This window comes from Temnothorax longispinosus, chromosome 10, assembly GCF_030848805.1.
Source record: "Temnothorax longispinosus isolate EJ_2023e chromosome 10, Tlon_JGU_v1, whole genome shotgun sequence".
Taxonomy (NCBI): Eukaryota; Metazoa; Arthropoda; class Insecta; order Hymenoptera; family Formicidae; genus Temnothorax; species Temnothorax longispinosus.
Window position 1 is genome coordinate 14,949,275 of NC_092367.1, and position 25,624 is coordinate 14,974,898.

Here is a 25,624-nt window from a genome sequence, read left to right on the forward strand (position 1 = left end):
GCGTTGCGTTCCAAATTGATATGAAAACTTTCACGATATACGTAATTCAGAATATACATTTTGCAGATTATAATTTTCATTTTATTCTTTGTATTTTTTTGTGATACACACGATTTTTATCTGAATATATTCGTGCGCGCGCGCGCACACACACACACACACACACACACACACACACACTTCCGGACATTTTTTACTAATATAATTTCTCGACATTTTAGAACATTCTAAATCTATTTCCTTTAAAATCTCGAGAAATGTTTTTTTCACCATCACTTTCTCTATGAGGAAGCAAAAATAATGTCATTACTTGTCATTATCTTCAATGAAATAAAGAATATTATTACGTTATGATGTGAAAATTATATTAATAATTTGTTTCTATAGGTATATGTTCATTTAATATGCTTAATAATACATTATTAATATATTGCAAAAGTCGATATCTATAAATAAAAAGAAATAGTTGAAAGTCATTATTTAAATCGTAACATAAGATTCATAATTGTGAATAGTTCTGCGGAGTAAAACATTAGCAATTTCATTCTTGCTGACCAATTTTGTAGGCCAATAACTCTTAATTTTATGATACAATCCATTCTAACGTATACTCAAAGTTCCTCCTCGCTCCCCGGAAATCCATGTTCAGTTTAAACTTGAAAGAGAAGCGGCCGGGGCGCGTTTCCGCTATAAAGTGCAAAACTAGTGCATCGCGGTGGCGGGTGGCTTAAAAAAAAAAGAAAACAAGAGGAGAAAAGGAGATAAAGGAGCAGAAAGAGAGAAAGAGAGAGAGAGAGAGAGAGAGAGAGAGAGCAGCTTTAAACAATAGGACGACCGAACAGAATCGAGTGCGGAGAGCGAAGAGAGCGGAGAGGCAGGGCGGGCCATAAACAAGTGCTTACCGCAATCTAATGCGTCTGTAATTGCTCGAGCACCGGTATCTCCCCCAACGGTCCCACTTGCTCCCGCGATTTAATTACTATGTAAATGTCGCATTCCCTAACCTGTCCGTTTTCCTGCCTGCCTGCCCTCCCCCTGTCCCAGGATCCTCGTCGTCCTCTGCTGTCGTCCTCCGCCGCCTCCGCCGCCGTTGCCGCCCGATGTCCTTAATTACTTTATACGTTATTATAGCCCACCAACTACTGCGCCGACCGTACTCACTCCATCCGGCACCCGGGCAGAGAGGCATTCCACTCCATTTCGTTCAGCCATATTGCCGCGCCGGGTTAAAGCGGACTGGCTGGGATACATTCTGCTCGCTGATTATCTCGAGGAATCGCCCATGGCATTTACGGCCTTGTTAAGTTATTTTACAATGGTCTTAACTATATTTGTATGGCCATCATTTGCGTCAATTGTTCAAACGATGCGCGAGAAGCGCGGTTTCGTTGATACGCGATGTCAACGATATATTTGTACGAACGTAGATCACTAGCGATATTTTTGAATCGCGTCTTTCAAATTAATAACTTTTTCATTATGTTTTCCGTATCACGAAACAGACCTTATCCTTCGTGGCTTCACGCCGGTATCCTCTGCTATATTGTAAGCGCGATGCTATCAAATAACTTTACATGCTGACATATGTAAAGCGCGCGTTGAAGCAAATAAGAAATTTTCTTGTGGAAAGTAAAATAAAAGAAATAAGGGAAGAAGATGCTATATTGTGAGGGAGTTTTAATGCGCCCGTTTAAGTTGCTTGTAAGTTTGCAAAGGGTTAAAATAAATATCGCTGAAGCACACAATGAATAATATTGCTACTGGTGATTTGGAAGCCGGCCATTGCGCGAGCGCGCGATAAACTGCACTCGTATTGCCTCCAAATGGAGAACGATTTCATCCCGATTCGGCCCCTCTTTTGTCTCCCGGTCTCTCGCTTCCTCCCCCTCCCTCCGCCCCGTGCTCTCGACGGACTTTTAACAGTATAAATGGTCCCGCTGTCCACAGGCTTCCGATAATGTGGCGGCCGAGAGGGTCGTGGGAGGATGGCTTTGGTCAGTTTGTCAGCCACCGATGTACCTAAGAGGGTCCTTTTCCTCCTGCGTCGATTTGTCTTCCACCGCAATGGATAAACTTCACGCAATCTGCCACCGGTATTTCTCAGAGGCGGGCGCAGATCTGACGCGAGCACGTGCGCCCCGCAAGGATTTCACCCGTCTGCCATTTGACAATACAATTGATTTCGGAAATTAGCGGATATCCTCGTTTTGATAATTGCATGTTTACAATGTTACGCGAGCGAGCGAGATTTCGGAGATTTTGTCATAGAAATACATGATTTTACGTAAAGGTAAGTCTGCTTGTGATTCATGCGGACGCTTTCAATGAAAATCATTTAGAGAAATCAATTTAAAAATGTCACTTTAAACGAGGTAAAACGTTGTTTTTTGACAAAATTTATCGCAACAGTAATGTGATTTTAAAAAACATTATTAAAGGGAAAATTGATAATGACATACTGTGTTATCCTTGATTAAAAATTACGACAGTATAATAAAGTACTTTTTTAATAGAAGAAACTTTAAATTGCAGTTTAATCAAACGGATATCACGTTTAAAGCCTGCATCGCAAGTTAGATAAAACGGAAGAGCGCGATTCTATATACAATCAAATCATGGTCTTGCTTATAAACTTTATAATTAAAGAAAAGACGAGAGAGAGAGAGAGAGAATCTAGAATAGTTGCAATATCAGATAAAAGGGGTAAATATCGTATTTCTATTATTTTATGTAAATTGCAATAAAATTTAAAAAATTTGATCAAGAAACTAATTTATAATTGCTTTTCACAGAATCTTACTAAATTAAATCGAGAAGACTGTTAGCTTTATCAATTTTAGGTCGCAGATTAGTTACAAGAGATGCAAGATTGACGATACAAGAATAACTCGCATTATTCTCTGTAAGTCCGCGGCAAACACATGCGTGTAAGAAATTCAGGATAGGGGAGTCGCGCCCTCGTCTCTCGGAAAATCGTATGCGTAAATCGGGGTGGCGGCGTGCGGTTTTCACCCGTGGCGCGTTCCCTTTCATGAAACAAATATGACTTTTAAACGGAACGAACATCCAGACACTCGTAGAGCACTAACAGCGGGGAAAGATTAAAGTTGCGGGTCGTCCCGATGTTTTCGAGTGGCCTCCAGTGCTTTTAGTAGACATTTCTTGGTGATTAAAAGGGGCGTCGCGTTAGGGCAATCGGCCAAATGAATCGGATTTCTTTCCAGCTTTATCAAAAATTCCGCGATCGTATTCCAACTTCGTTCGCTGTAAGTCTCCATTTTTATGCATCTAAATTCTTATAAATTAACGCTCGATGGCACAGCAATCAGAATTTTTTATCGTCTCATATCTTTATTATCTAACAGTTAGAGATATTATCTGAGTTTACTTAATTACAATCCACATAAATGTATAAATATATACTGTGTGACAAGAAAACCACACTTGTTCTGCTACCAACAAGTAAATGAAACTTTATTATGTATAATACCGTGTGATATCCCCTTGCATCCTTCTACATACCTATATACCTACGTCGAATAAGCGTGTATTATTTCTTTATTTGTCTTAATTATCCGGTCGATCAAACATCTGTAATAATCGCAACATCCCCCAGAATAACGATCTCAACAACGACTGACGACGCCACCCCGAGGCGTCCGGGGCGTCCACCGGATCACTCCTGAAAGAACGTGATGAATTCAACCACGAGAATCATCCACGCAGCCGTAGTTATCATCGTCGCAACGAGACTCGATCGCTCGCTATAAACTTCGATAAGCGAGCGTGACGAATGCGCGCCGGGGAGATTCCCCGGCCCCTCTCAGCTCGATACACGGAAAAGTAAAAGCGCGCATCGGTCGACCAATTCCCGTTTGCCTCCATGCCTCCTTCCTTCCTCATCCGGATCCCCACGCGAGATCGAGCGATCGCGCTTCTAACTGCCAATAATTCCTACCTCCCTCTCCCCCCCCCCCTATCCGCCAGTTTGCTCATGCCGGCCGACACGAAATCCCGGGTTTTACTTTGAATACCGCATTGATTAACTTATCTAATCTAATTTAAATGCGAACGAGGGGACGACGACGACGACTACGACGACGACGCCTTCGCTTGCGTTCCCACTTGAAGGGAAGAGAAGAGGGGCAGGGGGATGAAAAACGTAGGTCGGATCCAAGTAGCGTCGCTGAAGAGGGGAATGAGAGAGCGACGTCGGTGGTGGTGACGACGCCGTTTGCGTCGGTGGCGGCAGGGAGCGGAAGGGGGGCGACGGACAGTGGAAACATCAGGAGCGTCGGCAAGTGTTCCCTCTCGGGACAGCGCGAGAGGGATGGGAGGAGGGCTCGAAGCGGGGGAGGTTGCTCTTGGGGATAGAGAGGGCGACTATAAGGGGAAAAGAGAAAGACAGAGAAATAGAGACGCTGATGTAGGATAAGGAGAGAAAAAGGGAGAGGAAGAGAGATGGAGAGGACAGCGAGGAGAGAATCGAGAGAACGGAGGATGGGAAAGAGCGAAAGAGAAAGAGAGGGGGAACAGAAAGGACGGAGTAAAAGAGAGTAAGCGGCGTACAGTGGTCTCCGTTCGCGAGAGAAAGAGAATGAGCGGGGTGGAAACAAGAGACGAGGCGATCCGGGATATGGGCGGGTTACCGTGTATGTGTGTGCGGAGGGTAGGTAATACGTGCGAGAGGGTGGCGTAGAAAGAGAGAAGAGGATGAGAGAAGGGTGTGTGTAGCGGATGTAGCGGGTAAGGCGAGCCGGGGCATACAAACCGCCGTGTAACGCACCAAATTGAGTGCTGAATCCCGGATTAAATCGGCGAGAGCGAAACAAGGGTATCAGGGGGTTGAGTGGCGAGAGGGAGGGCTCCCGGCGGGGAAGGCGAGGGGAGCGTCCGTGAAACCGGGGCGAAGATGGGGGAAAATCCGCACTCGGAGCCCGGTAGTCTAAGTCCGCCCCCACGTACATTTTCTCTCTCTCTCTCTCTCTCTCTCTCTCTCTCTCTATTTATCTATCTATCTATCTCACTCGCGGGGGTGCAACTTGTAGATCTCACTAATTCTCCGATAGATCTCTGCCTACCCCGTCTCTATCCCTGTCTGTCACGACAAAGGGATGGGAAAGGGGTGCGTCTCTTACGTAAGTAGATGCATTTTGCGCCGCGAGGCTAATATATCGCGGAAATTGGAGGTTTTGCGCCATGAATTGCGTGATGAAAGATCGTCAGCGAAAATGTCTTATCCTATTTCTAGAAAATAAACGCAATCGTGTATTTTTAAGAAATACACGATTAACTTACCAATTATTATTAATTTAACCAATTATCATTAATTTAGTACATATTTAGTTTATACCACATAATAAAAATAATATTTGGTCAAATGCTCAGTTATTCTCAAAACATATTTTATTTCTCATTAGCGCATAATGTGATTTTTGATTTGAGACTCAAGATATTCATGAAGAAGAAAAAAGGATAAAAATAAAAATAATAGTAACGCGCCTATTAAAATTTTCACTGAAAAAAGTCAGGTTTAAATTTGTAAAAAAATCTGCAATCGAAAAAAAATGTGCGATATCTAGAACACCCTGTACAAGCTATTACGCAAAAAGTGAGACCCAAGTTAACGCCATGTCACGCGTGTACTTGAGGATATTAGAGGGAGAGCGTATCGAAATACGGGGAGTTTTAAATAAGTTTCCGCCGGCATTACCGTGTCGAGCAGCCGCGGCTTGTAAAGTTTCTCGTTAAAAAAGGCGAAAAGGTAGATTCCATTATAAACTTTAAGGCATGAATTTTCATTTAATTTCATCCGCGCGAGCGAAGGGAGCGAAGAACTAAACAGCCACGAGCTTCGATTTCCGATCCGTAAACTTCGTAGCAACGCTAATTACCGCCAACAACCGCGCGACACTCTGTAGACATTGTCGCGTTCTCCCGAATGAACGGTTGCAAGACTAGCGATTGCTACTACCACCAGGATGATGTCAGCTTGCAAAAACGACTTAAAATTAACGAGAGAATAAGTATCTGTTATATTGTTATCCTAGTTTTTCAGGACTTTGCAATTTTTAACATCGGATTACGTGGTTGGATCAAAAATTAATTCTGTACATTAATTAAAACCTAACAATAGCCTAAGAATATATTGCTTAGTAAAAATCTCTAGACAAATTATCTGTGTGCAATATAAGTATTCCGAGTGTTAGGATATGTGGTGAGGTGAAGGGAAAGCTAATAATCTGTCGATGATATCTAATCTCATAGAAATCTCTCGGATCGCTATTACAAAGAACAACGTGAGAACCGGGATGTTGAAGAAACAACCGGGGGCCTTTAAACATGTCGCAGTCCTGCTCGCGATGCTCTCGAGCAGGAACATCAATGCGAAACCACCGACGATGATCCGAAAGCGCAGCGAAGGGACTCTGCAGGCTGTTCACACAAAGAGAATTCCTTGTGTGTGTGTGTGTGTGCGTAGCGCTCGTTTACGTGTATATATCGGGTGTTCCACTTATCTCATATTGAATTTAAAGAACAGAAACAGATTCCTTGGCCATATTGTATCTAGATTTTCTTCAGGATGTCGAGATAGCAATAACTTTTAAATTAAATTAACATAAATAAATTTTAAATTAAATAGATATTCAACGACTAATTGTGAGCTTTAAAAAGACAAGTGATTGATGAAAACATAGAATTAATTACAATTACAACAAGAATAGACGTAAGAATCAATTGCATGTGCACAAACTTTCGATAGAAATTTGAGATTAAGATTTACAAAGATACCGTCATCGGAAAATTTCAACAAATATGATTTCTTCAAATCTTTTCGGCAAAGAAAGGTCTACAAAATACATCAAAGAGAAATACCATTCAAGTATAATGTATGAGAAAAATATACAAGACACCCTGTATATCTATATACATTTACGTGAGGGATGAAAAGAGTCAGGGAACGACTGCCACCACTGCACGCCGTAGTAGTGTAGCTTGATCGCTGTGAGTGACTTTGCAGCGCGATTCAGGAGAGGCATGGGGGTCCGCAGGAGGAGAAGGAGACGGAGGAGAAGGGGACGAACGCAGAAAGGCAGAACGCATAATGGCCGGAGATCAAGAACTATAATAGACCGACGCGGCAATACGTGGCCGGGGCGCATAGCAGCGACTGACTCCGACTGACTGACTGCTTATTTGTATTATGGCATTATAAGGGCAACCCTATATCCGGACGGGGGTAGGACCCCTTGGCTTTTGGGCCCCGCGCCGAGCGAGATGGAGAGCCGCCGCCGAGAGTCGTCGTCGTTTCGGGCCGCCCCGAGTTCGGCCGAAAGTCACGAACCGACGAAGGGACCGGGACGCCCATGCAGTTGACCTGCGCCGCCTAATTTGACGCTTTTCAACCATTGTGCGTTGGATTTCATTCGCGTGAAACGCGTTTCTATGCCGCGCGTCGTGACCGAAAAAGTGGCAACGCACTTTCCGGTGCATCGTTTGTCCGGGAGCCCCGAGAAAAGGCGCGCACAAGCAGGATGTGGCGAAAGAGAGAGAGAGAGAGAGAGAGAAAGCGGGCCCTCCTCTCTCTCTCTCTCTCTCTCTCTTTCTCTCTCTCTCTTTCTCTCTCTCTCTCTCTTTCTCTCTCCCTTCGTCCGCAGGGAGTCAATGCGCGGGAGTCGTTTTCCTCTTCTATCTCTTCACGGTTGTGGCGCTCGGTCTCGATCCGCCGCGGAGCAGATTATTCGACACTCCGTTCTTCTTGGCGGAGAACGCGTTATAAATCATACCCCGGAATTCCGGAGCTCCCGGCATATATACACGATTTGTCGAGATCGTAATGAACCTGCGGCCGACTATTTTGCCCCGGGGTCCCGCCCAGAAGGCCCCGTCGTTAGATTTCTCGAGTGTACATCATATTTTGTAGTAGTCTGCGGAGAGGGGTTGCTTCCGACGCGTACGGGTTCGTTGGTTTAGGGTTAATAAAAATATGGTGCGTATAGATATATATACGTGTAAACAGGTGTTCTATAATTTATCCTGACTTTGGAGAACCACGTTGCAAAAATTCAAAGATTATTTCTCTCGTTTATAATCTCATTAGAGATATTAAATCAATTAATTAAAAGAGAAATAACGTTAAATGAAGATTAACCGTCTCTTTTTAATCTATACAACGACAATAAATATAAAATATCTTCGACTCGGGAAATATACTTTCGCACGCAGCGTACAGAGATATCGCTTGTAACTTAAATTATTGGCATCTCGACCTTCTCTTTAGTGGGAAACGCGATTCCAGGTTGATCAAATCGTAGCTAATACGTGAAAGATGGTTCGCTAGGTCTAGGACACCCTGTACAGGAGCAGATTACCAATCAGAGGCGTGTCCTGCGGGCTACCAGAAGGACAAGCGCGACCGGCAGGCGAGATCGACGTGATCGAGCTCTCGCTAATACGGAGAGATTAGCTGCATCTGTTCGCCGTGCAACGCATTGTGCGCCCGCTCGCGAGGAATCCGCCGTGGAAACTTCACGTGGTTGGGCCCTTCATCCCTCTTCCCTCTCCCCCCTCACCCCCGATCACAATAATGATGTCGGTTTTCTACGCGGCCACCGCGCCACATCGCGCCGCTCCGCACCGCACCGCACCGCGGCCATCCATCACCGACTGGTTATTATTTAAGCCGCAAAGTGACGTCATAAATACGTCGTTAGGCGCGCGAGTCGTTGCGCCGGGAACAATGTTGCTCGCGATGACATTGATGCATTAGGGCCCCCGTCTTTATTCCACAGAGCGCGTCCGCCGCCGCGTCCGCCGGGATGGCCGCGCCGCGCTAAGGAATTAAGGAATTAATAAACTGGATAAATAATAATAACAGGCGGCGGCAGCGTCGTGGCAAATCCACGTCTCGGTTAGGGAGGGTGCCGATGAATGATTGCCCACCCGTAATAATTGAATTCCCATGTAAAAAGGTATATTATACACTTTCCGTGTGTATAAGTTTTTAAATAAACTACAGACCATATTTATTCTGCTGACATTAATACTTCAAAGGTAATACGGTAAAAATCATATTTGACGAAATCAAATTCATTTTCTAAAATGTTTCCGAGAGAGAAAGAGAAAAAGCGAGGGCAAAAACGTGACGTAATATTTCCTATCATACAAAATAATATCTAGAAATGAGTTCAAAGTTTACTTTCAACAGATTGGAACCCGTACAGTTGGCGGGAAATATTTCACAATTAAATTATATGATATTTATATAATAATTAGTAACAATTTTTATTGTCATTAATAAAGAGAGCGTGTCCTAATCTTCTATCAATCTCTTAATCTTATATATCTTCCATCAGTCTCAAACGCACCGACACGCGCGCGAATTAAATTTGCGCGTAACAGAGGCAACGGCGAATTTGTTTAGGATAATTTGCTCGAGAGACGGGTGTCCTGGCACCCTTGTCAGAAATCCGCGATATAAACAGCGGCGTGAGACGGAAAGAGAAAGAGGCAGAGGCAGAGAGGAGAATTCAAATGTTCTCCCCGCCATGTCGGAAGGGATGTTGCGGCGGGTGCGAGATTTGCTGTTGGATGGGTAGATAGCGATCGTACAGCTCGATTTAACGGCGTGAATTTTGTTTTTAAGTGTCGCGGAGGCCTATTGTGTCCGTTCCCTCCCCTCCCGATACGTATAGACAGTGCTCGGTAATAACAGTAAAACGTGGCGATACGATAGCGTCAGGACCATCAGATAACTCCAATTACTCCTTCCATTTAAATATATACTATCGCGAATTTGCTATGCTATATGATTCTAGTATTTAGTGTTATAATGCTACGTTTGAAAAGAGTGACTTCTATACCGCGCGAGTTTTGTTTCGATTATGTTTCTATTAATTATGTTATGTTTCTATTAATTGATGTATATTTAATAAATAAAATAAAGTAATTTTCAGTTAATTAATTTTAAATTTAGAATTTTCTTCGTTTTTTCAGCCGGTGCTATTATTTTGCACATAACTATATATCCCTTCCATGGCAGATCAAGGATAAAATATATAAAATTACGATAAAATTATAATTAAATATAATCCTAAATTAATTTTTTTACTTTCATTATAGCTATAGCTGATTATTTTGATAAGATAAATTTGACGTGCACGCTTTAATTAGCACGCACGTCAAAATCTCATCAGCTAGCGTTACTAATTCAATGACCTATCACAGTTACTCGTTTGGGCTTTTATTGAAGCTCTTCAGAAATCTCTTACTTCTGTAACCGATGCGATATTATGGCTGAGAAAAAGTGGCTAATTGAAATAACCGAATACAGTGATGAGGGAACGAGCTCTTAATTAGCCGGAGGCAAAGCGTGTATTATGCTGCTCGTATGAACCGTTTATTCTTATGCTTATAGCAAGCCGGAAGTGTACGGTTGCGTGCATGATTAATAGCTTACTTTCACCGATCTCGCTGACGGAGTCATCGTTGCACTTACGCTTCACAGTAATGGACGACGGGATACTAATGTAAGATCCTTTCTTTTAAAAAGACACAGTTGCACGAATTTTTCTTCGTGTTAACGTAGTTAAATGTAACGTTATATAATTAAATTCAATCGTATTTTATATAGGGTTAAAAGAGGTTACCATCGAACTTTATTTTTTTGCTTCGATCTAGTATAGATCCTCTTCTTTTACCAGACAAATGCTACGAATTTTTCTTTGTGTTGACGTTAAGGTGGTCCTTTCGCGGACCCAGCTAGTCAAGTAACAGTCCGTCATGAGTACATCGTAATTGAAAACAAACATATTGACAAACATTACACAACATCCCAATAATTATAATAATATAATATGATTTTACACGCACGATTTAATCGTATTTAATTATTTACTAATTAAAAAAATATCACAATAGTAGTGCGGTTGGACTCGATTTAGGTTAGGTCAGGCATGACAGTATGAGTAAAGCAATATGCGATTGGACCACTACTTATTTAACCTCATATATCAGAGCAAAACATTCGGCAAGCCCTTATTTTCAAGGTATGTACGAAATCCGGAAACTTCAGGGAATATTTTAAGACATGAATAATGTATTCATCTGATCGCTAAGTACATGTATTATTCGTTGAAAACCTCGGACGTGGCGATTTGCATCATTCTATCTTTCTCGTTCATTAGATGTAAACAAGGATAGAATGACAATGGCACGCTCCGCGAACGCACATTTAGAATGACTTATTTCTTGTAAAGTGTCGGTAACCTTACTTGATTTTTTGTACACATGCCCCTTATTACTGTATATTTAACATATATCAAATTTAGGTACCTATCTAATACTTGTTCTCACGAAAGGACCACCTTAAATATAACGTTATATAATTAAATTCAATCGCATATTACGTAAAACTAAAGTCACCATCACGCTTCGTTTTTTACTTTGCAGTAATAAATAACAGCATAGCTCCCTTTCCTTTACAAGAACACTATTTTTCTTCGTATTAACGTAGTTAAATATAACGTTACATAATTTAAATTCAATCATATCTTACATGCGAGCTAAACAAGTCACTATCGCGCTTTGTTTTTCGCTTCGTAATACAATAGACAACAGCATAGATTGCCGTAGATCCTCTTTCTTTAAAAGGAGACAAGTGCTACGAATTTGTGTCAATGTAGTTAAATATAACGTCATATAATTAAATTTAATCGTATTTTATATAGAGCTAAAGGAGTCACCATCACGCTTCACTTTTCGATTGTTACAACACAATCGTGTCAGTCGCGTATCCGCGACGGGAAATTCTCTCGGATCAAAGGTATAGGTTCTCCCCCAGCACCATATTCTACGGCAGTGTCCTGTTAAACCATTTCATTGACCAAATTTAACGCTAATGCTGTCCAAATACGACAGCCGCTTTTGTTGGGGGGGCCATGAAAGGATCCGGTGCCCCGAACGAGAACGACGGGAAGGGGGGAGGGGATACAGCTGCTGCTCCGGGGCTGGTAAGGGCCGACAAACAGGCTTAAGTCAGTGTCCTTCCTCGGTCTATCAGTCATCGTGAGCGTACGGAGAAAGCATCCGAGCGTTATATAGGTCCATTCACAGGGTATCTGGTGGCCGGTGGCGACACGCACACCGCTGGAAGTCACGCTTTTACACCTAACTCTCCGATGCGGCGTGTAGCACGTCAGGCGCGTTGCGCGAAGCGAACGAAAACGGGTTACGAGACTACACGGCATCACGGAAGCTGAGAGGAGCCAGCGGCATAGATTTGGGTCGTATTCATGGCGAAATTGAAGAACCTTCTCCCACGACGGGATGACTTTTCCGTTCATCGCGAAACCGAACGGTTACACCGTTAAAGCTGTTTCTCAGGTAGTTAACGTCAATTATGACGTTCGTCATTGATGTTTGTAAGATATTCTGTAGAATGGAAGCTGACACTGTGATGTACACCTGTCAGTTATCAATTTTGTATTATGAGCTCTAACGTAGATTTTTATAAGAGAAATTACATAATAAGATAAAAAAAGGATGAAAACACATATTGTATATAGCATGTAACATTGCAACGGAAAATAAAGTGCCCTTATCTGCGTCTCCTTCCGCCTGCACGTGAAATACATGGAAAAATACGGGGAAACGTGTGATCGCGCTGTTAATCCCCCGAAAATACAATTGATTCGCCTCGATTATCTCCGCTAATGCCGAAATGATGCGAATATCGGCGCCGCTAAAACGACCGATAAATCGCAAATCGATCTGCGTAACTTGCGGATATATATATATGCCGCGTTTCGGCTTCAACACAGATTTGACGCGGACGAATGATTAATACGGCCGCCACGTTATTCCGACTGCCGGGGCTTTTAATATCTTGAAACGTTGGGAAATTCAAATAATTCCATCGGATGTAGTTATAGGGTTTGTGATCGTAAAAACGACGTCCCGGCGATCCCGCGCCGGTCTCCGCCCCGGTCGTGTGTGTTTTGTGTGTATCGCGATGTATACGATACACCCCGTTTTCCGCGTAATATATGCGTTTCGATCTTTTACGGCGGATCGTATAAGCGTTTTACAGCTGCGGATATAAAGTGGCCCTATATAGGAAAGAAGCACTGATCACCGGTAGGCCATTAATGGCGCTACGATGTTGTGGAGCGTCGATTATTCGGTTTCGAAATCAAACGTCCATATTATCGAAAAGTGCTTTTTTTAACGCAACCGGTATTTGAGCACCATTTAGATCTTATAATTTCAGCAAAGGCAATTTTATTAAATTTATAAGATAAAGACAGTCATTGTACCTACTTGAGACACATTTAACTATAATTTAGTAATGAACAATTAAGTGCTTTGGAGTATAAAGAGTATATGTGAATCGCGATAAAAAAGCGAATGTGTGAGGTTTGAAATTCTTTTATTCATATAGCATACACGCTTCAAGGATTCGAGTTAGACTGACTGCGTATCGGACACCGAAGCACAGCACCGGTGCCGAACATTTTTCACGTCAAAAAGGTGCTTCAGCTTTGCTGCAGCTTTGTTTATTTCCGTCACAGCACCGTATCATAACGAATGCGAGGCATAGTGACGGAAGTACCGCAATACTTTCTTTGCTCGTGGTTAACGATATAAAAGAAATTGTTTTTTTTAAATTCCGGCTTGAAAATAGTCTGGAAAGCAGTCTAAGACTTTCCATGAACATTGTGCTCTTTTAAGCAAAATGTAAGCATTAAAAACTCGACTTTATTAAATAAAGATAAATTTTACATTACAAAATATTTTATTGTTTTTTTTATGTTTATTTAAAGCATATTTTATTAGATATAAAAATGCGAATTGCAAATGTGCGTGCAGGGACATAATTCGCTTTTTAGTAATTCTCATTTACAGAATCGACTCGATTCACCGAGCGAATCAATACCAATAAATGGCGGATTGCACTTAAAATTCAGCAGCAATTAGCCGTGTAATAATCTGTATGTTAATTATGTACATTAATTGTTTACTCGTTGGAGCGAATACAAATAGTTGCAAGCGCAAATAGTTAACTACATTAACTCTGTCAGATAAATTAATTATGTATATTCCCATATTCACACGCGTATCTATATATTTATACGAAATTTCCACGAAGAAAACTCCGCAACTTTTCTACCATTTGTCATATTTTTTGCACAGCGAGTCAATTCCATCGTTGCAAGCAAAGGCAACAACGTTTCACCGAACGTCTTTTGACGCGACATAAAACGATCTCGTATTGATGTTAACTTATCCCAGGAACAGCCGGCGCGCGTTGTTTATGAAATGAAAACATGATGCCAACCATCTCAATTCGAATTTCATTAAAATATTATTCGGCGGATCGCTTTCGCCGGGATAATACGTTTTTAAAGGAGGATGCGCGCGGCTGTTAGAGACTCCGGATACGCCGTATATTCAAAGGCGACGACGAGCCCTCCGGCTCATTAATCGGCGTGGCGGCCGCGAATATTATCGCGAAATGATGAAGCGTCACTAACAGGCGTTCCAGTATTCCTGAAGACGCATTGATTTCGCTGAATCACACTCGGTCCCATCGCACATCCAGCGTCATCTCCGGTCTCCCTCCTCCCCCCACCCCCCCTGTTTCCTGCTCGTCGTCAGATAATCGTCGTAATCGGCCGCCGCTGGACCGCAAGCATTTATAAATGTCGGCCGTAACAATGTGACGAAATGTAAAACTACTCGCCGCGGGAGAAAGAGAGGCGTCCGAGACGAGAGAAACACCTCTCGGCTTCCTGCTATCGCCATCCTCCGTCTAATCCTTTGAAGTCGAGAGGGCTACCCGGGCTAAATCCCGGGATAGGATCTCGATTCTCGGTCGCCGTTGTGTGTCGGAGTCTCTCGCACAAGGGGTAGCCGCTCCGAGACACGTTTTGTTCCCCGCGTAAAATATGAGCTTTTCACTCACGGGGAGGGTAGCCCCGAATTATTCCCTGACGAATAGTGTTTTAAGAAGACGGAGATCTCATATTCGCTGTCTATTCCCGCGGCATTAGCCCGCGTCGCTGGAGGAGTCATCGTCATTGTGCCGGCCCCATTGAGAATTGCAACGAGTTTTGCCAGACAAATATACTGTACGTAAAAACTCACAATACGTTCTACGTATTAATGCTCTTGGATGAACATATGTAGTGCTTCATCTGTCGAAATTTCAAAGATATGCGCGTTCTATGTCAATAACTCAACGAGAAATTTTAATGAAGTCAACGCTGATACATCGATAATATAATAAATGTAATGGATCTGTAATAGAATTTAATTTAAAAATAAAGTAACGTTTAGTTTCTTGGCACGATATGTCGGCAAGTTAAACAGACTTCGGACCGTTGTGGTTCAAATTATATTCACCGTACTTCGTGCCAGCCGGTTCATATTAATTTCGCGAAATTTCTTTACGCTAGAAACGGATCTTCTCGTTTTCAAATTAACGCAATTATCTCGTACAACAATATATACGTCCATCCGTTCCGGTATTACCGCGTGTTTTCGCGAAGTCTGCCTTATTGTTTGTCGTCTACACGGGGATGAATTATGACGCTTATGCGATATGGTTCCCCGAAGGGCTAAAATGGCTCATTAACAACATCGCTACACGAGTCGAGATTAGAACCATTACTTCATATTGTGACGGGTATAATTTATGTTACGTAATTTTGTAAGCGCATTTTGGTTATTTAAATTAAGTTGTTTGTAATAAAAAAATTTAATTTTATTATACACATCGTGTCTGATTATATATTTTATATTTCAACTAGACGTGAAATATAAAAGAAGACTTGATGAAACTAGAAAAACTCTCTCTCGTGTTCTTGAAAAAACCCTCTACCTCATCCCTCGACTCTCGAAAAGTCATATTCGTAGCTCCGTCGCGAAATCGACATCTTTACGACGCAGTCGATCGATATAATGTCTGGGGCAGAAATAAAACAATATTGGCCATATGCAGCCAAACTGCAAAGGCGATCCCGGCGCGCGGCAAAAAGCACGGGCTATTACGGCGAGGGGGATGAATAAGGGAATAACTGCCGCGCGCGCACGGGCCCGCCACGGATGCGGATTATCCACGGGCGAGCGATCGACTCTCTGCACGCCTAATATAATGCAATCATCGGCGTGTGACGACTCGCAGGCGCAACAATGGCGCCCGGGGCCCGGTGTCCGCGCGAAATGACTTCTTCACCGACAGCCAAGCTATATGGCTCTCTTCACCTGCCCTGCGCTTTGTCGCGTCATTAATAAGAGCCGATGTTCCGTAAAATTAGGTCGCACTTACCGAGGTCGCCCCCCCCCGGGCCCCGAGATGTCGAGATGAGACGCCGCTCGCTGTCCCGTTCACCGCCGTCGTGTCCTGCACGGAAGGAAATGTCTGTGGAAGAATACAGACGTTAATATAATGTACACGTATATATACACACATATGTCCTATTGTATACATAAAACGCACGTGTGTGTATTAGGCGGAAAAATTTATGTATTGCACGAAAGGGCGGGACAAAAGTCCTGTCGTATGGCGAATTAATACATAGCGGCGAAAGATCGGGACATTTAGTGCTGGACAGTTGAGATAAATTTCATGTCCTTTTAACTCTCCTAAAATTTTCGAGAAATCAGCGTACGTATTTATTATATACGTCTAACGGGCAATCGAGAAATTATATATGGTTAAAATATATCTTTGACCTATAATTGTTTTATTAGTTTATGATATAATTACTTCGGCACTGTATGCACAAAAATAGTGTATAATATAATCTATGATATCATATAAATAAAAAAATTTCTTTAATTATTTAATTCATCAGTTATATATATATATATATATATATATATATATATATATATATATATATATAATTATTTCCCATTGCCTGTCTTTCCCGGTTCTTTCTTTTCTCAGAACGCTACCTCGGATCTTTTCCACATATCGCATTAAATTCGCGGAACCGTACGCACGTAGACGCAACAACGGATTAAGAATGGACCGTCCGGTCCTCGCGCTTCTCAAACTCCCATTTGAAAGCGATTCGCGAAATAATAATCGCGAATCGATAGAGGAAGAGAAAAAATCACGTTTGACGGCGATCGTGTCCTCACCGACCGCCCTTTTCCGAGCGACTTGTTTCGAAGTTTGACGGAAACGTATTATCGGGCCGAGGGGCACCGAAAAAGTTTTCGTGTCCTCCGTGAGTTACGCGGCGGCAAAATGACATCGCGAAACTTTCGATGCGTTTCGGATTCGAATCCATACGGCGTGATCATGCGACGCGCGGCCGTGCCGCGAATACGAATTAGCCGTACCGGCGACACGAGTATAACGGGGGAGTTCCGCATGTTCCTTCCGCGTGTAGATGAAGATTTTCAGTAGCTGCCGCTCGGGGCGTACGAATGGACTGCTAATTCCGCGTTTATGTCCCGATGAGAGAGCGCAAGAATAAGAGCGAATCTTAAGTCTTATCGTTTTACTAATCGAGCGATATAAGAGATTCCAGCTGAAAAGTGATATCTAATGAAAATATTTAGCGAATGGAAACTCGGACTTTTTTTTCTATGCACTAAAAAAATGAGCAAAACAACTAGAATAATTTTACTTTTACTCTTTGTATTTAAACTGTTAATGATGTGACGATGACCGAATTTGTATGATTTGTTAAGAAATTCAAATTCCAAGACTACATTTTTTTCCATGGCCGATCACCCACGATTGGATAAACACTCTCTTTTCCTCTCGCCCTTAATCGAGGCTAATCTTCCGATAAATTAACCCATCGTCACGCGGTAAAGAGGCCACGACAGCTGATGTACGCGTAAAACCCTAAAACGACGTCGATCGCGGAGAGTCCTCCGTAGGCGGTCCTGCGCCGGTAAATATCCGATTAATCGGCGCCATCGAATCGCCAGTTTTCACCGTTATTGTCAGTTAATCACTACGATGAAGCTTAGACACGCATCGGGGCGTGTAATTTGCGCGATTTTATGGGACACTTTGGTCTCTGCATAATAATTTCACCCTAAACCGAAGGGATAACAAAAGAGAGAGAGAGAGAGAGAGGGGGGGGGTCCATCAGAGAGGGTTTAGGGAAGAGGCAGTCGCCGATAGGGAGGGTTAAGGGGTGGGACTCCGGGAACGCCGAATTTGTATAGCGGACTTTCTACAGGAAGGGAAGCCGAATAATGGACGTAGTTTTTAACGACAAATTTATGTCCCGAGCACGCGTTGTATCTCAAAGCGATTATGCGAGGTGTCAAGAAGTATTCACGACTGTTTGGCTCGCCGGAACCGCCTTCGAAATTACCCGCATATATTTGTAGACACGAATATAAATATAACGAAAACGTATAGGAGTAACAGTGGCAGGACGGCGCGGCGGCGAGCCGCTCTTATTTGCTGAGAATAACGTGATACCTCGTGTGCTGCGTGGTTTATTAAAGCGAGGTATATTTGACAGATAAGCTCGCCGTGGCAACGCCGAGGTAACGCAATGATACGTGGCACAACTAGGATTTAATATTTCACGATCGCGCGCGGCATATGGCGTGCTCTACTGCGCGCTTATCGGAGCTAACAAATTATTCGTAATAATCCTGCGAAACGGTGTTTAAATAAGAACGCTTTTATTGCCACTCGATTCGCGCCAGGTATTCGACACGTCAAACGTTGGCTCACCTAATAACCAGAAATATCCTGGCCCAGAGAATAATCGATAATTCGAGAAAAAAAGATCCTGATATAATGTCAAATAATAAGAGTTACATAGAAGAGACACAAAGAATATTTAAAAAAAATTGTCATATGTATAATTTATCATTGAATTCTTTGAAACGTAACGAGATGATCGTTACAAAAGTAGGTAACTGGAAACAGCAAGATAAATCTTCAATTCGAGAGAAGAAAAAATTCCACTCGAGTGTCGAATCTTTATTGCGCGCCGTTACGCATCTGCACAGAATTCGTTGGAAAAATAATTTTCCTCATCGTCGTGATCTGTTATATAGTTCGCGTAATGGGAGAGATTGTCCTGAATGAAACCGAATTTTTCGCTCGCGAGAAATTCGCGCGGCGCGAACGGGAAACGAGCGGTTTCCGCCCGAGCCGGACGACTGTTCCTCGCGAAAATAATACGCGCCGTAAAACATCCGGCGATGGGAATCAATACTTGTCGCTGGCTGCCCGCGTCGTGTTTTACATATAATTTGCGAGGAGCGTCCGTAGATGCGCGCGGAAGGCCGGAAGACGGAAAGAGGGACGGCGAGAGTTTCCTCTTCCTCGTCCTGCCCTCGAGAAAAAGTCGCTTCTCCATGAAAAGGACTGATCCTTCGGGGTCAAATAAAATAGATTTAAATCCCGCCCGGTCTTCTCGCCGAGGAGAATACCGGCCTCTTTTCCGTTTTACACCGTCGCCCCTTGCCAAGCGTTAAGAATCGACATGATAATTAAATAGAGGGTACAAGGAAAAAATGCATAATACTTTGCAAGAAAGTCATCGTCGGACCTGCGATAATAGAAATGTTCGGTCCGGGTAATCCACTGTTTCCGAATTATGAAAAAGCGTTCGAAAAGGTTTCTTGCGAAATTAGACAACAATTTGTAGCGCGAAACGGTGTTGCAAAAGCCTCCTACGCGCGCAAGTGCAATATTAATGCGACTGGTGATTAATACGATGCAACAAATATTGGCAACTGCGCTGCTTGCCGGCTATTATTGCGTCATGCTGCTTTAATAATATCCATTATTGTTTCATTATTAATAATACGCACGTATTTGAACGTGGTAATGATGATACCCTGTAAGCTTATTTCGAGCCTTCATCATAATCGGGCCGCATTAGCATAATTACTCTTAAACGATCGATCTCGGCACGCTCGCGTTTAATGATGCAGATACTGCGCTCGGACGTACACTGTCGTTCAAAATGTCACGTCTGTGTATTCATGATTTTTCGCAACTCCAAAACGTTTTACTTGAAATTTCACCCCTCGTTTGAATTGAATTTTTTATCAAGTAATGATTTCGTGGCAAGATGGATGTTACAAATTATATATCGTAGCTACAACCGAAACATTATCATTCCATTCTGCAAAATTTTAATTCGTCCTTACAGAAGCGTTTAGCACGTAAGATCGGAAAGATCTATACGTTTAAAGCGTGAATGTAAAAAATTTCAAACCGAAAGAAATCTGCTCCAAGTTTGAGAATATTTATCTCACATACGGTGAGCGGAAGAAATTTGCGAGGAATTCGTTTAAGGACTATACGGTCGCACGTCGAACCGGAGCAGCTCCTTCTCGTGCGAGTGCGCGGGGAGGAAAGGGAGAATGCGAAAGGAGAAACAGAGAGAGGAGAAGCAGCATACCCCACCTACGTGGCGCTTAATGACCGGGAGCGCGAAGTGCAGTCAGCCGCCGTAAATTATCCGTTCGGTCGAAGGCGAGTCTAAAACGCGGATCCAATAGACGAGAGCGGAACCGAGCGACGAAGCGCGGCCGACATTACATTGGTCGGTTGCCAGAGAGCCGGAGAGAGAGCCGGCGAGTTCATCCGACATTAGTTACGTCAACCGCGCGCCGCACCGAGGGCGACGCGGCGATGGTTCATCGGTATGAAGTAACCGAATTCTCGTTGACACGTGTATACGTATCGGCATACGTACAGCGGGCAGGCAGGAAGCGGAGCAGGCCAAATGGACCATCGACAGCGAATAACTCGATTTGTTCTGTCTACGCGTATACTCGACTGGCTGAAACGCTGAAAGGCCCCGAAGGGTAGGTAGGTGGTGGACAGAAGTCGAGTGGGCGGGAAGGATGGAGCTAAATGGTGCGAGAGGGTGAAGGGAAGAGATACGGTAGGAGACGGTTAGGTAGGTAGCGAGAGGAAGGACCGACGGAAGGAAGGAAGCGAGTTATCGAGACAGTAGTGTCACCGTAGTCGTGCGGAGGTGCCCAGTCGTCGAGCAAACTAGAGGGCCAGTCTCAGAGCCAAAGAGGCTCAGTCAGCCAACCAGCCAACCAGCCAGCCAGCCAGCCTGCCTGCCTGCTTGCCTGCCTGCCAGCGAACGTACACGAGCGAGCGAGCGAGCAAGCGGACGAGCGAGCGAACCAGCAAGTTCTTGTTTTATTCAGTCGGGATCATAAATTACGAATTTAAACACACAATGAAAGACGCTTAACAAGAAGCTAACGCGAGATTGAGAGGCCCCGCCCGGAACACCTCTCCTTCCGGTGGAAAACCACCGGGCCGACCAATCCGATGGCGGTACCGCCCCCGGGCACTTAAACGACCCACGGACGGCACGCCAATCGACTCGCGTCGAGGGCCGACCCATCTCTCCCTCCGCCGCGGCAGTTTCCGGAACGCGCGCGCGAGGACGAGGGCAAGGACGAAGGCACGGGAGAGAGACTCGATCTCCCGCCGGAGTGAGAGCGCGCGCGCCCGATGCACCCTGCTCGCACACCATTTGGCGACGCGGCGAGTCACTCGGCGAGGATCCCGTATACCGTCGCGGCACGGACAACGACGACTTCCTGATCGCGCGTGTCGGCCATCCGTCGATGACAGTTCAGGCCCGGAACAGCCCGTGACTGATCCATACGTTCCGCGATCATACGTTCTCCATGTCATCGCGCGGAACCGGCGAACCGGTGACTGCTCACGGTGTGCGGTGACTACTTCTTTCCGCTCATCGATCGTCCACTCGCGCGGAACGTGTCGCGGGAAACCATGATGGGGATCAAGTGATTGACCTGGGTGAGACACCGAAGTGATTGACCTGGGTGAAACGGAAGAAACGGGAAAAGGGAAGAAGAGCGTCAGAATATCCACCCCCTTCGAGAACAGTGCCACTCGCGGTCGCGATCGCGGAGAGTGTCGAGCGTGTCCTGTGTCATCGTCGGTGGTTCGACGTCGTTATTCGAACGAAACGCGCAGTGAGACAACCGTCATCGCGGTACGCATCTCCGATCGAACGACCGACATCGCCGCGGGACTTCCTCCCCGGCACGGCAGGCGGTACACGGGGAAAACCCCCTCGCGCGCGAGGAGGACTCCGCGGCGGCTCCGAGGCGGCCGCACGCCTCATCCAGCGCGCAGCTAAGCACCGGCTAAGATTTTTCGCTCACTACCGAACTATGCGTGGTGCGAGATGGTGTGTTCTCTGACTAGCGGCAAGGCCTGCGCCGACAGCGGAGACCCGTGCCCGGATCCGCCATCGCGCTCCACGCCGGAGGGCGGCGGACTCGAGATCGCCGAGAACATGTCGTCGCTCAGCGACGCGCACCGACGCAACAATAACCATCATCTGGACCAGGGCGACCGCAGCTCGTCCGCGGGTTCCTCGCTGGGCTCGTGCTCGCCGCCGCCCGCCTCGAGCCACTCGCCGCCGCCCCCGCGGCCGCCTTGGCTCCACGACTTTCATGCGGCGGCCGCGCCCCACGTTTTGCAGTTTCTCAATCTGAGTGCCGCCGGGGGCGGCATGCTCGGTAGTCAGCCGCTGGCAGCGCTGCACTCTATGGCAGAGAGGAGTCATCAGCATCAGCAGCAACAGCAGCAGCAGCAGCAGCAACAGCAGCAGCATCAGCAGCAGCAGCAGCAACAACAACAGCAGCAACAGCAACAGCAGTCGCATCAGCAACATCATCCGCCGCATCAGCAGCAACAGGGCGGCATTCAATTGCCGCGTATCACAGTACCGTTATCCACTATCACGCAGGGCCAATCGTCGCCCACCGGCAGCGGCAAGCACAGCCCGGCGACCTCCATCACCTCCGTCGGCAGCAACCCCCACGGCATCGACACGATACTCTCGAGACCGACGGCAACAGTTCATCCCCAGGCGACGGTACCGCCGTCACACGCGACCCTGCCACCGACCCCGCATCCCCAGCACATGGCCGCGCCGCGATACGCCATGCACGCCGGCTTTACAGCGTCCTCGGGTGCGTACTACCTAAGTTCGATAACTTAAATGCGGGTGATGCGGTTGCATGTATGATTAAGCAAGAATGGCCGTTCTGGCCAACCCGTATCGTTCCAGATAAACGAATGTTAGATATGGAGAGAAAGAATCTGTTTGTGAACATTAGATACCTTGGATAACTTTAACATTTTCTTTCGAAAAAACTTTAGCCTTTCTGACTGATGTCTGACTGATGTGTTCCCTTGAAAACGATAAAAGATGCAGAAACCTTTCAGCTTGCTCGGAACGGTCAGGATACTTAAAGCTGCGAATATATGTCATTTACAAATATATATTCCTTCTCTCCTATCTAATATGTTCCAGACATTCAGCATTGCTTGCTAAATCCTTAAAGCTGTTAATTAAATTTTGAGAAGATAAATACGACGTAAAGATGATACATCATTTTGCATAAAGCTATTTTGTGGAACCATCGGAATAATATTTAAGATCATTATTTGGGAAAGTCTCATAAAAATTGTTACATTTATGTCTAATTATAACTTACCGTTTAGCAAAGTCAGAGTATTAAGAAATTGAGATATATTGAAAACTCTAGACGAGTAACTTTGACAGCAAATATATATAGTGATTAATGATGTGTTTTTTTTGCAATAAACCTGTCGTTTTACTAAAATATAAAGCTTCAATATAAATTTTCTCACGACAAATGTGATTTTATGACAAAGGAGCTAGCGATCGAGGTGAAAATATCGTTTGAAAAATATTTTGCAAACGTGGAACGGAGATAAACGTCGAGGGTTATTGATGCTTGTAGATATTAGTAGCATCTGCAACGGTAACAATTCGGTATAGCCATTCGCGCGTTTGCGATAGAAAATCGGGGGAAACTACCGTTCTCCACGCACAAATCGTCGCGTGCTGCGATAGCATGTAATGCGGGACGGATTGAACGCATTAATCGTAGAATTACCAAGGGCGGTCGATCGAACAACCGCGGGCCAGACGAAAGCGCGACTAGGAGTTACGAATCTATTACGAAACTATCTGTGCATTCGATACGATCGGCCCCGGCGTATAATTCACGGATTTACATATAGTCGGAGTCTGATTTTCCACTTTGATTCGCGCGCGAATCACTATCGCCCGTTTTAATCCGTTCTAGCCTAACGAAGAGATAAATATCAACTGCGGCTTTTGATTTATTGACGAGATAAATAAAATTTGCATCAAGACTCGTGTATACAAGAGTCGCGAGAGAAAATATAAAACTAAAGAAAACGTAAGTTATAATGAAAATGCTCTGAAATGATCTCGGCGTCCTAATTAATATCAAAGATGCCATTTTCCTGCTTAAATTCGCCACGGAAAAGTTACGAAGAGCTTCTAATGAAGAATCTCGTTCTTTATGAAATACATTTTTTTGACGTAAATGCACGAGCTTTCAATTCACTTTTACAATGTCACTTCCTCGTGTTTTGTTGTTGGCAGCCCGCGCCATCAAGACCTCGTTTGTGATGTTGCAAATGCATATAACTTTTCCATCGGGTGGCGCGCGACAAAGCAGAAGGCGTTTGTCATCGCCTTGAAAGCTTGTGAAAAGATGTCACGTTCAAGAGCGCTTTCGTGCAACGTTTAACCTCGCGTATACATTATAAGCTAAATACGATGCGGATACCGCATTATTAATATTTGACACTAAATTATTTGGCATTAACGATGATGTGCGCCGCGCGATTTTCGATCTCCGACTGAAGCAAAAATATTTCCGATTGCGGAATTCCAACGGCCGATTTGCTCGCTCAATAGAATCACGTGAATTCACATAGTCCAAGGATCAACGTACGCGTAATGATCCTTGGACTGAATCATGTGAATTCACGTGATTCTATTAAGCGAGCAAAGGATGACCTTTCGCGGCTTATACCTTGTGCAACGAGTCAAAATATCACCGAATACCGAGCCGAGCCTTATTTTGGAGGAGATGCTTCTCGAATCTTTAACAATATGGAAGTCTATAAAAGTGTAAAAGTGCTAACATAATTCAAAAGAATTTATCTCAATATAATATCTCGAGACAATAAAATTACAGAACGCATATAATCATTCCAGACTCGATGCCACTCAAACAAAATATGATAATTACTGATTTACTTTACGATCTATAACTATATATAAACAAAATTTGTCTTGTTAGAATGAGGATTATAAATTTTTAGTCACACTTTGTGAAAATCTCCCCCGCATCATTTTACGCGTCACTTTTCATTCCTCGGCTATCAGGAATGTATTCAGGCATCAATTTTAGAATTATCGGGGGGATCGGATGTTACAACGGAGGGAAGATAGGGTCGTATTATGAAGTTGTGTTCTCACAAATAACATGTCGTACAATATCGCGGTAATATCGGAAACGTGGGATTAATTCATAAATACCGGTTATCACGGTTTATAATCTATAATCTGTTAAAATGATTTTATCGCGCGCCTTCTGCCTAAACGGAACGCTATATCTAAATGTTATCAGTCTAAATGTATAGTGATTTGAAACTGTAACATTCACATAATTAACAAATATTACGTCAAAAACTCTTGGAAATACAAACATATATAGTAATATCTTTGAAGCATTTAAAAATATTTCGTAGCTTTATCTA

The 25,624-nt window shown here is 44.1% G+C and overlaps 1 protein-coding gene and 2 long non-coding RNA genes across 3 annotated transcripts in view; 2 read left to right on the top strand and 1 right to left on the bottom strand.

Annotated features, from left to right (window-relative positions):
* The first annotated feature begins 1,027 nt into the window (after nt 1-1,027).
* Nucleotides 1,028-5,340, top strand: LOC139821148 (uncharacterized). Its single transcript, XR_011734199.1, has 3 exons — nt 1,028-2,290; nt 2,533-2,703; nt 2,793-5,340. It is a non-coding gene; the product is annotated as an uncharacterized lncRNA (long non-coding RNA).
* Nucleotides 5,341-5,495: 155 nt separating this feature from the next.
* LOC139820717 (uncharacterized) overlaps nt 5,496-25,624 on the bottom strand; it is a 57,961-nt gene continuing 37,832 nt past the window's right edge. Inside the window, exon 3 of the long non-coding RNA XR_011734096.1 lies at nt 5,496-16,423. This is a non-coding gene — a long non-coding RNA (uncharacterized lncRNA). The remainder of the gene's footprint in view (nt 16,424-25,624) is intronic.
* Hgtx (HGTX homeodomain transcription factor) overlaps nt 21,449-25,624 on the top strand; it is a 39,894-nt gene continuing 35,718 nt past the window's right edge. Inside the window, exon 1 of the mRNA XM_071791007.1 lies at nt 21,449-22,986. Within this exon, the coding sequence (XP_071647108.1) occupies nt 22,194-22,986 (793 nt within the window). The 5' untranslated portion in view covers nt 21,449-22,193. The remainder of the gene's footprint in view (nt 22,987-25,624) is intronic.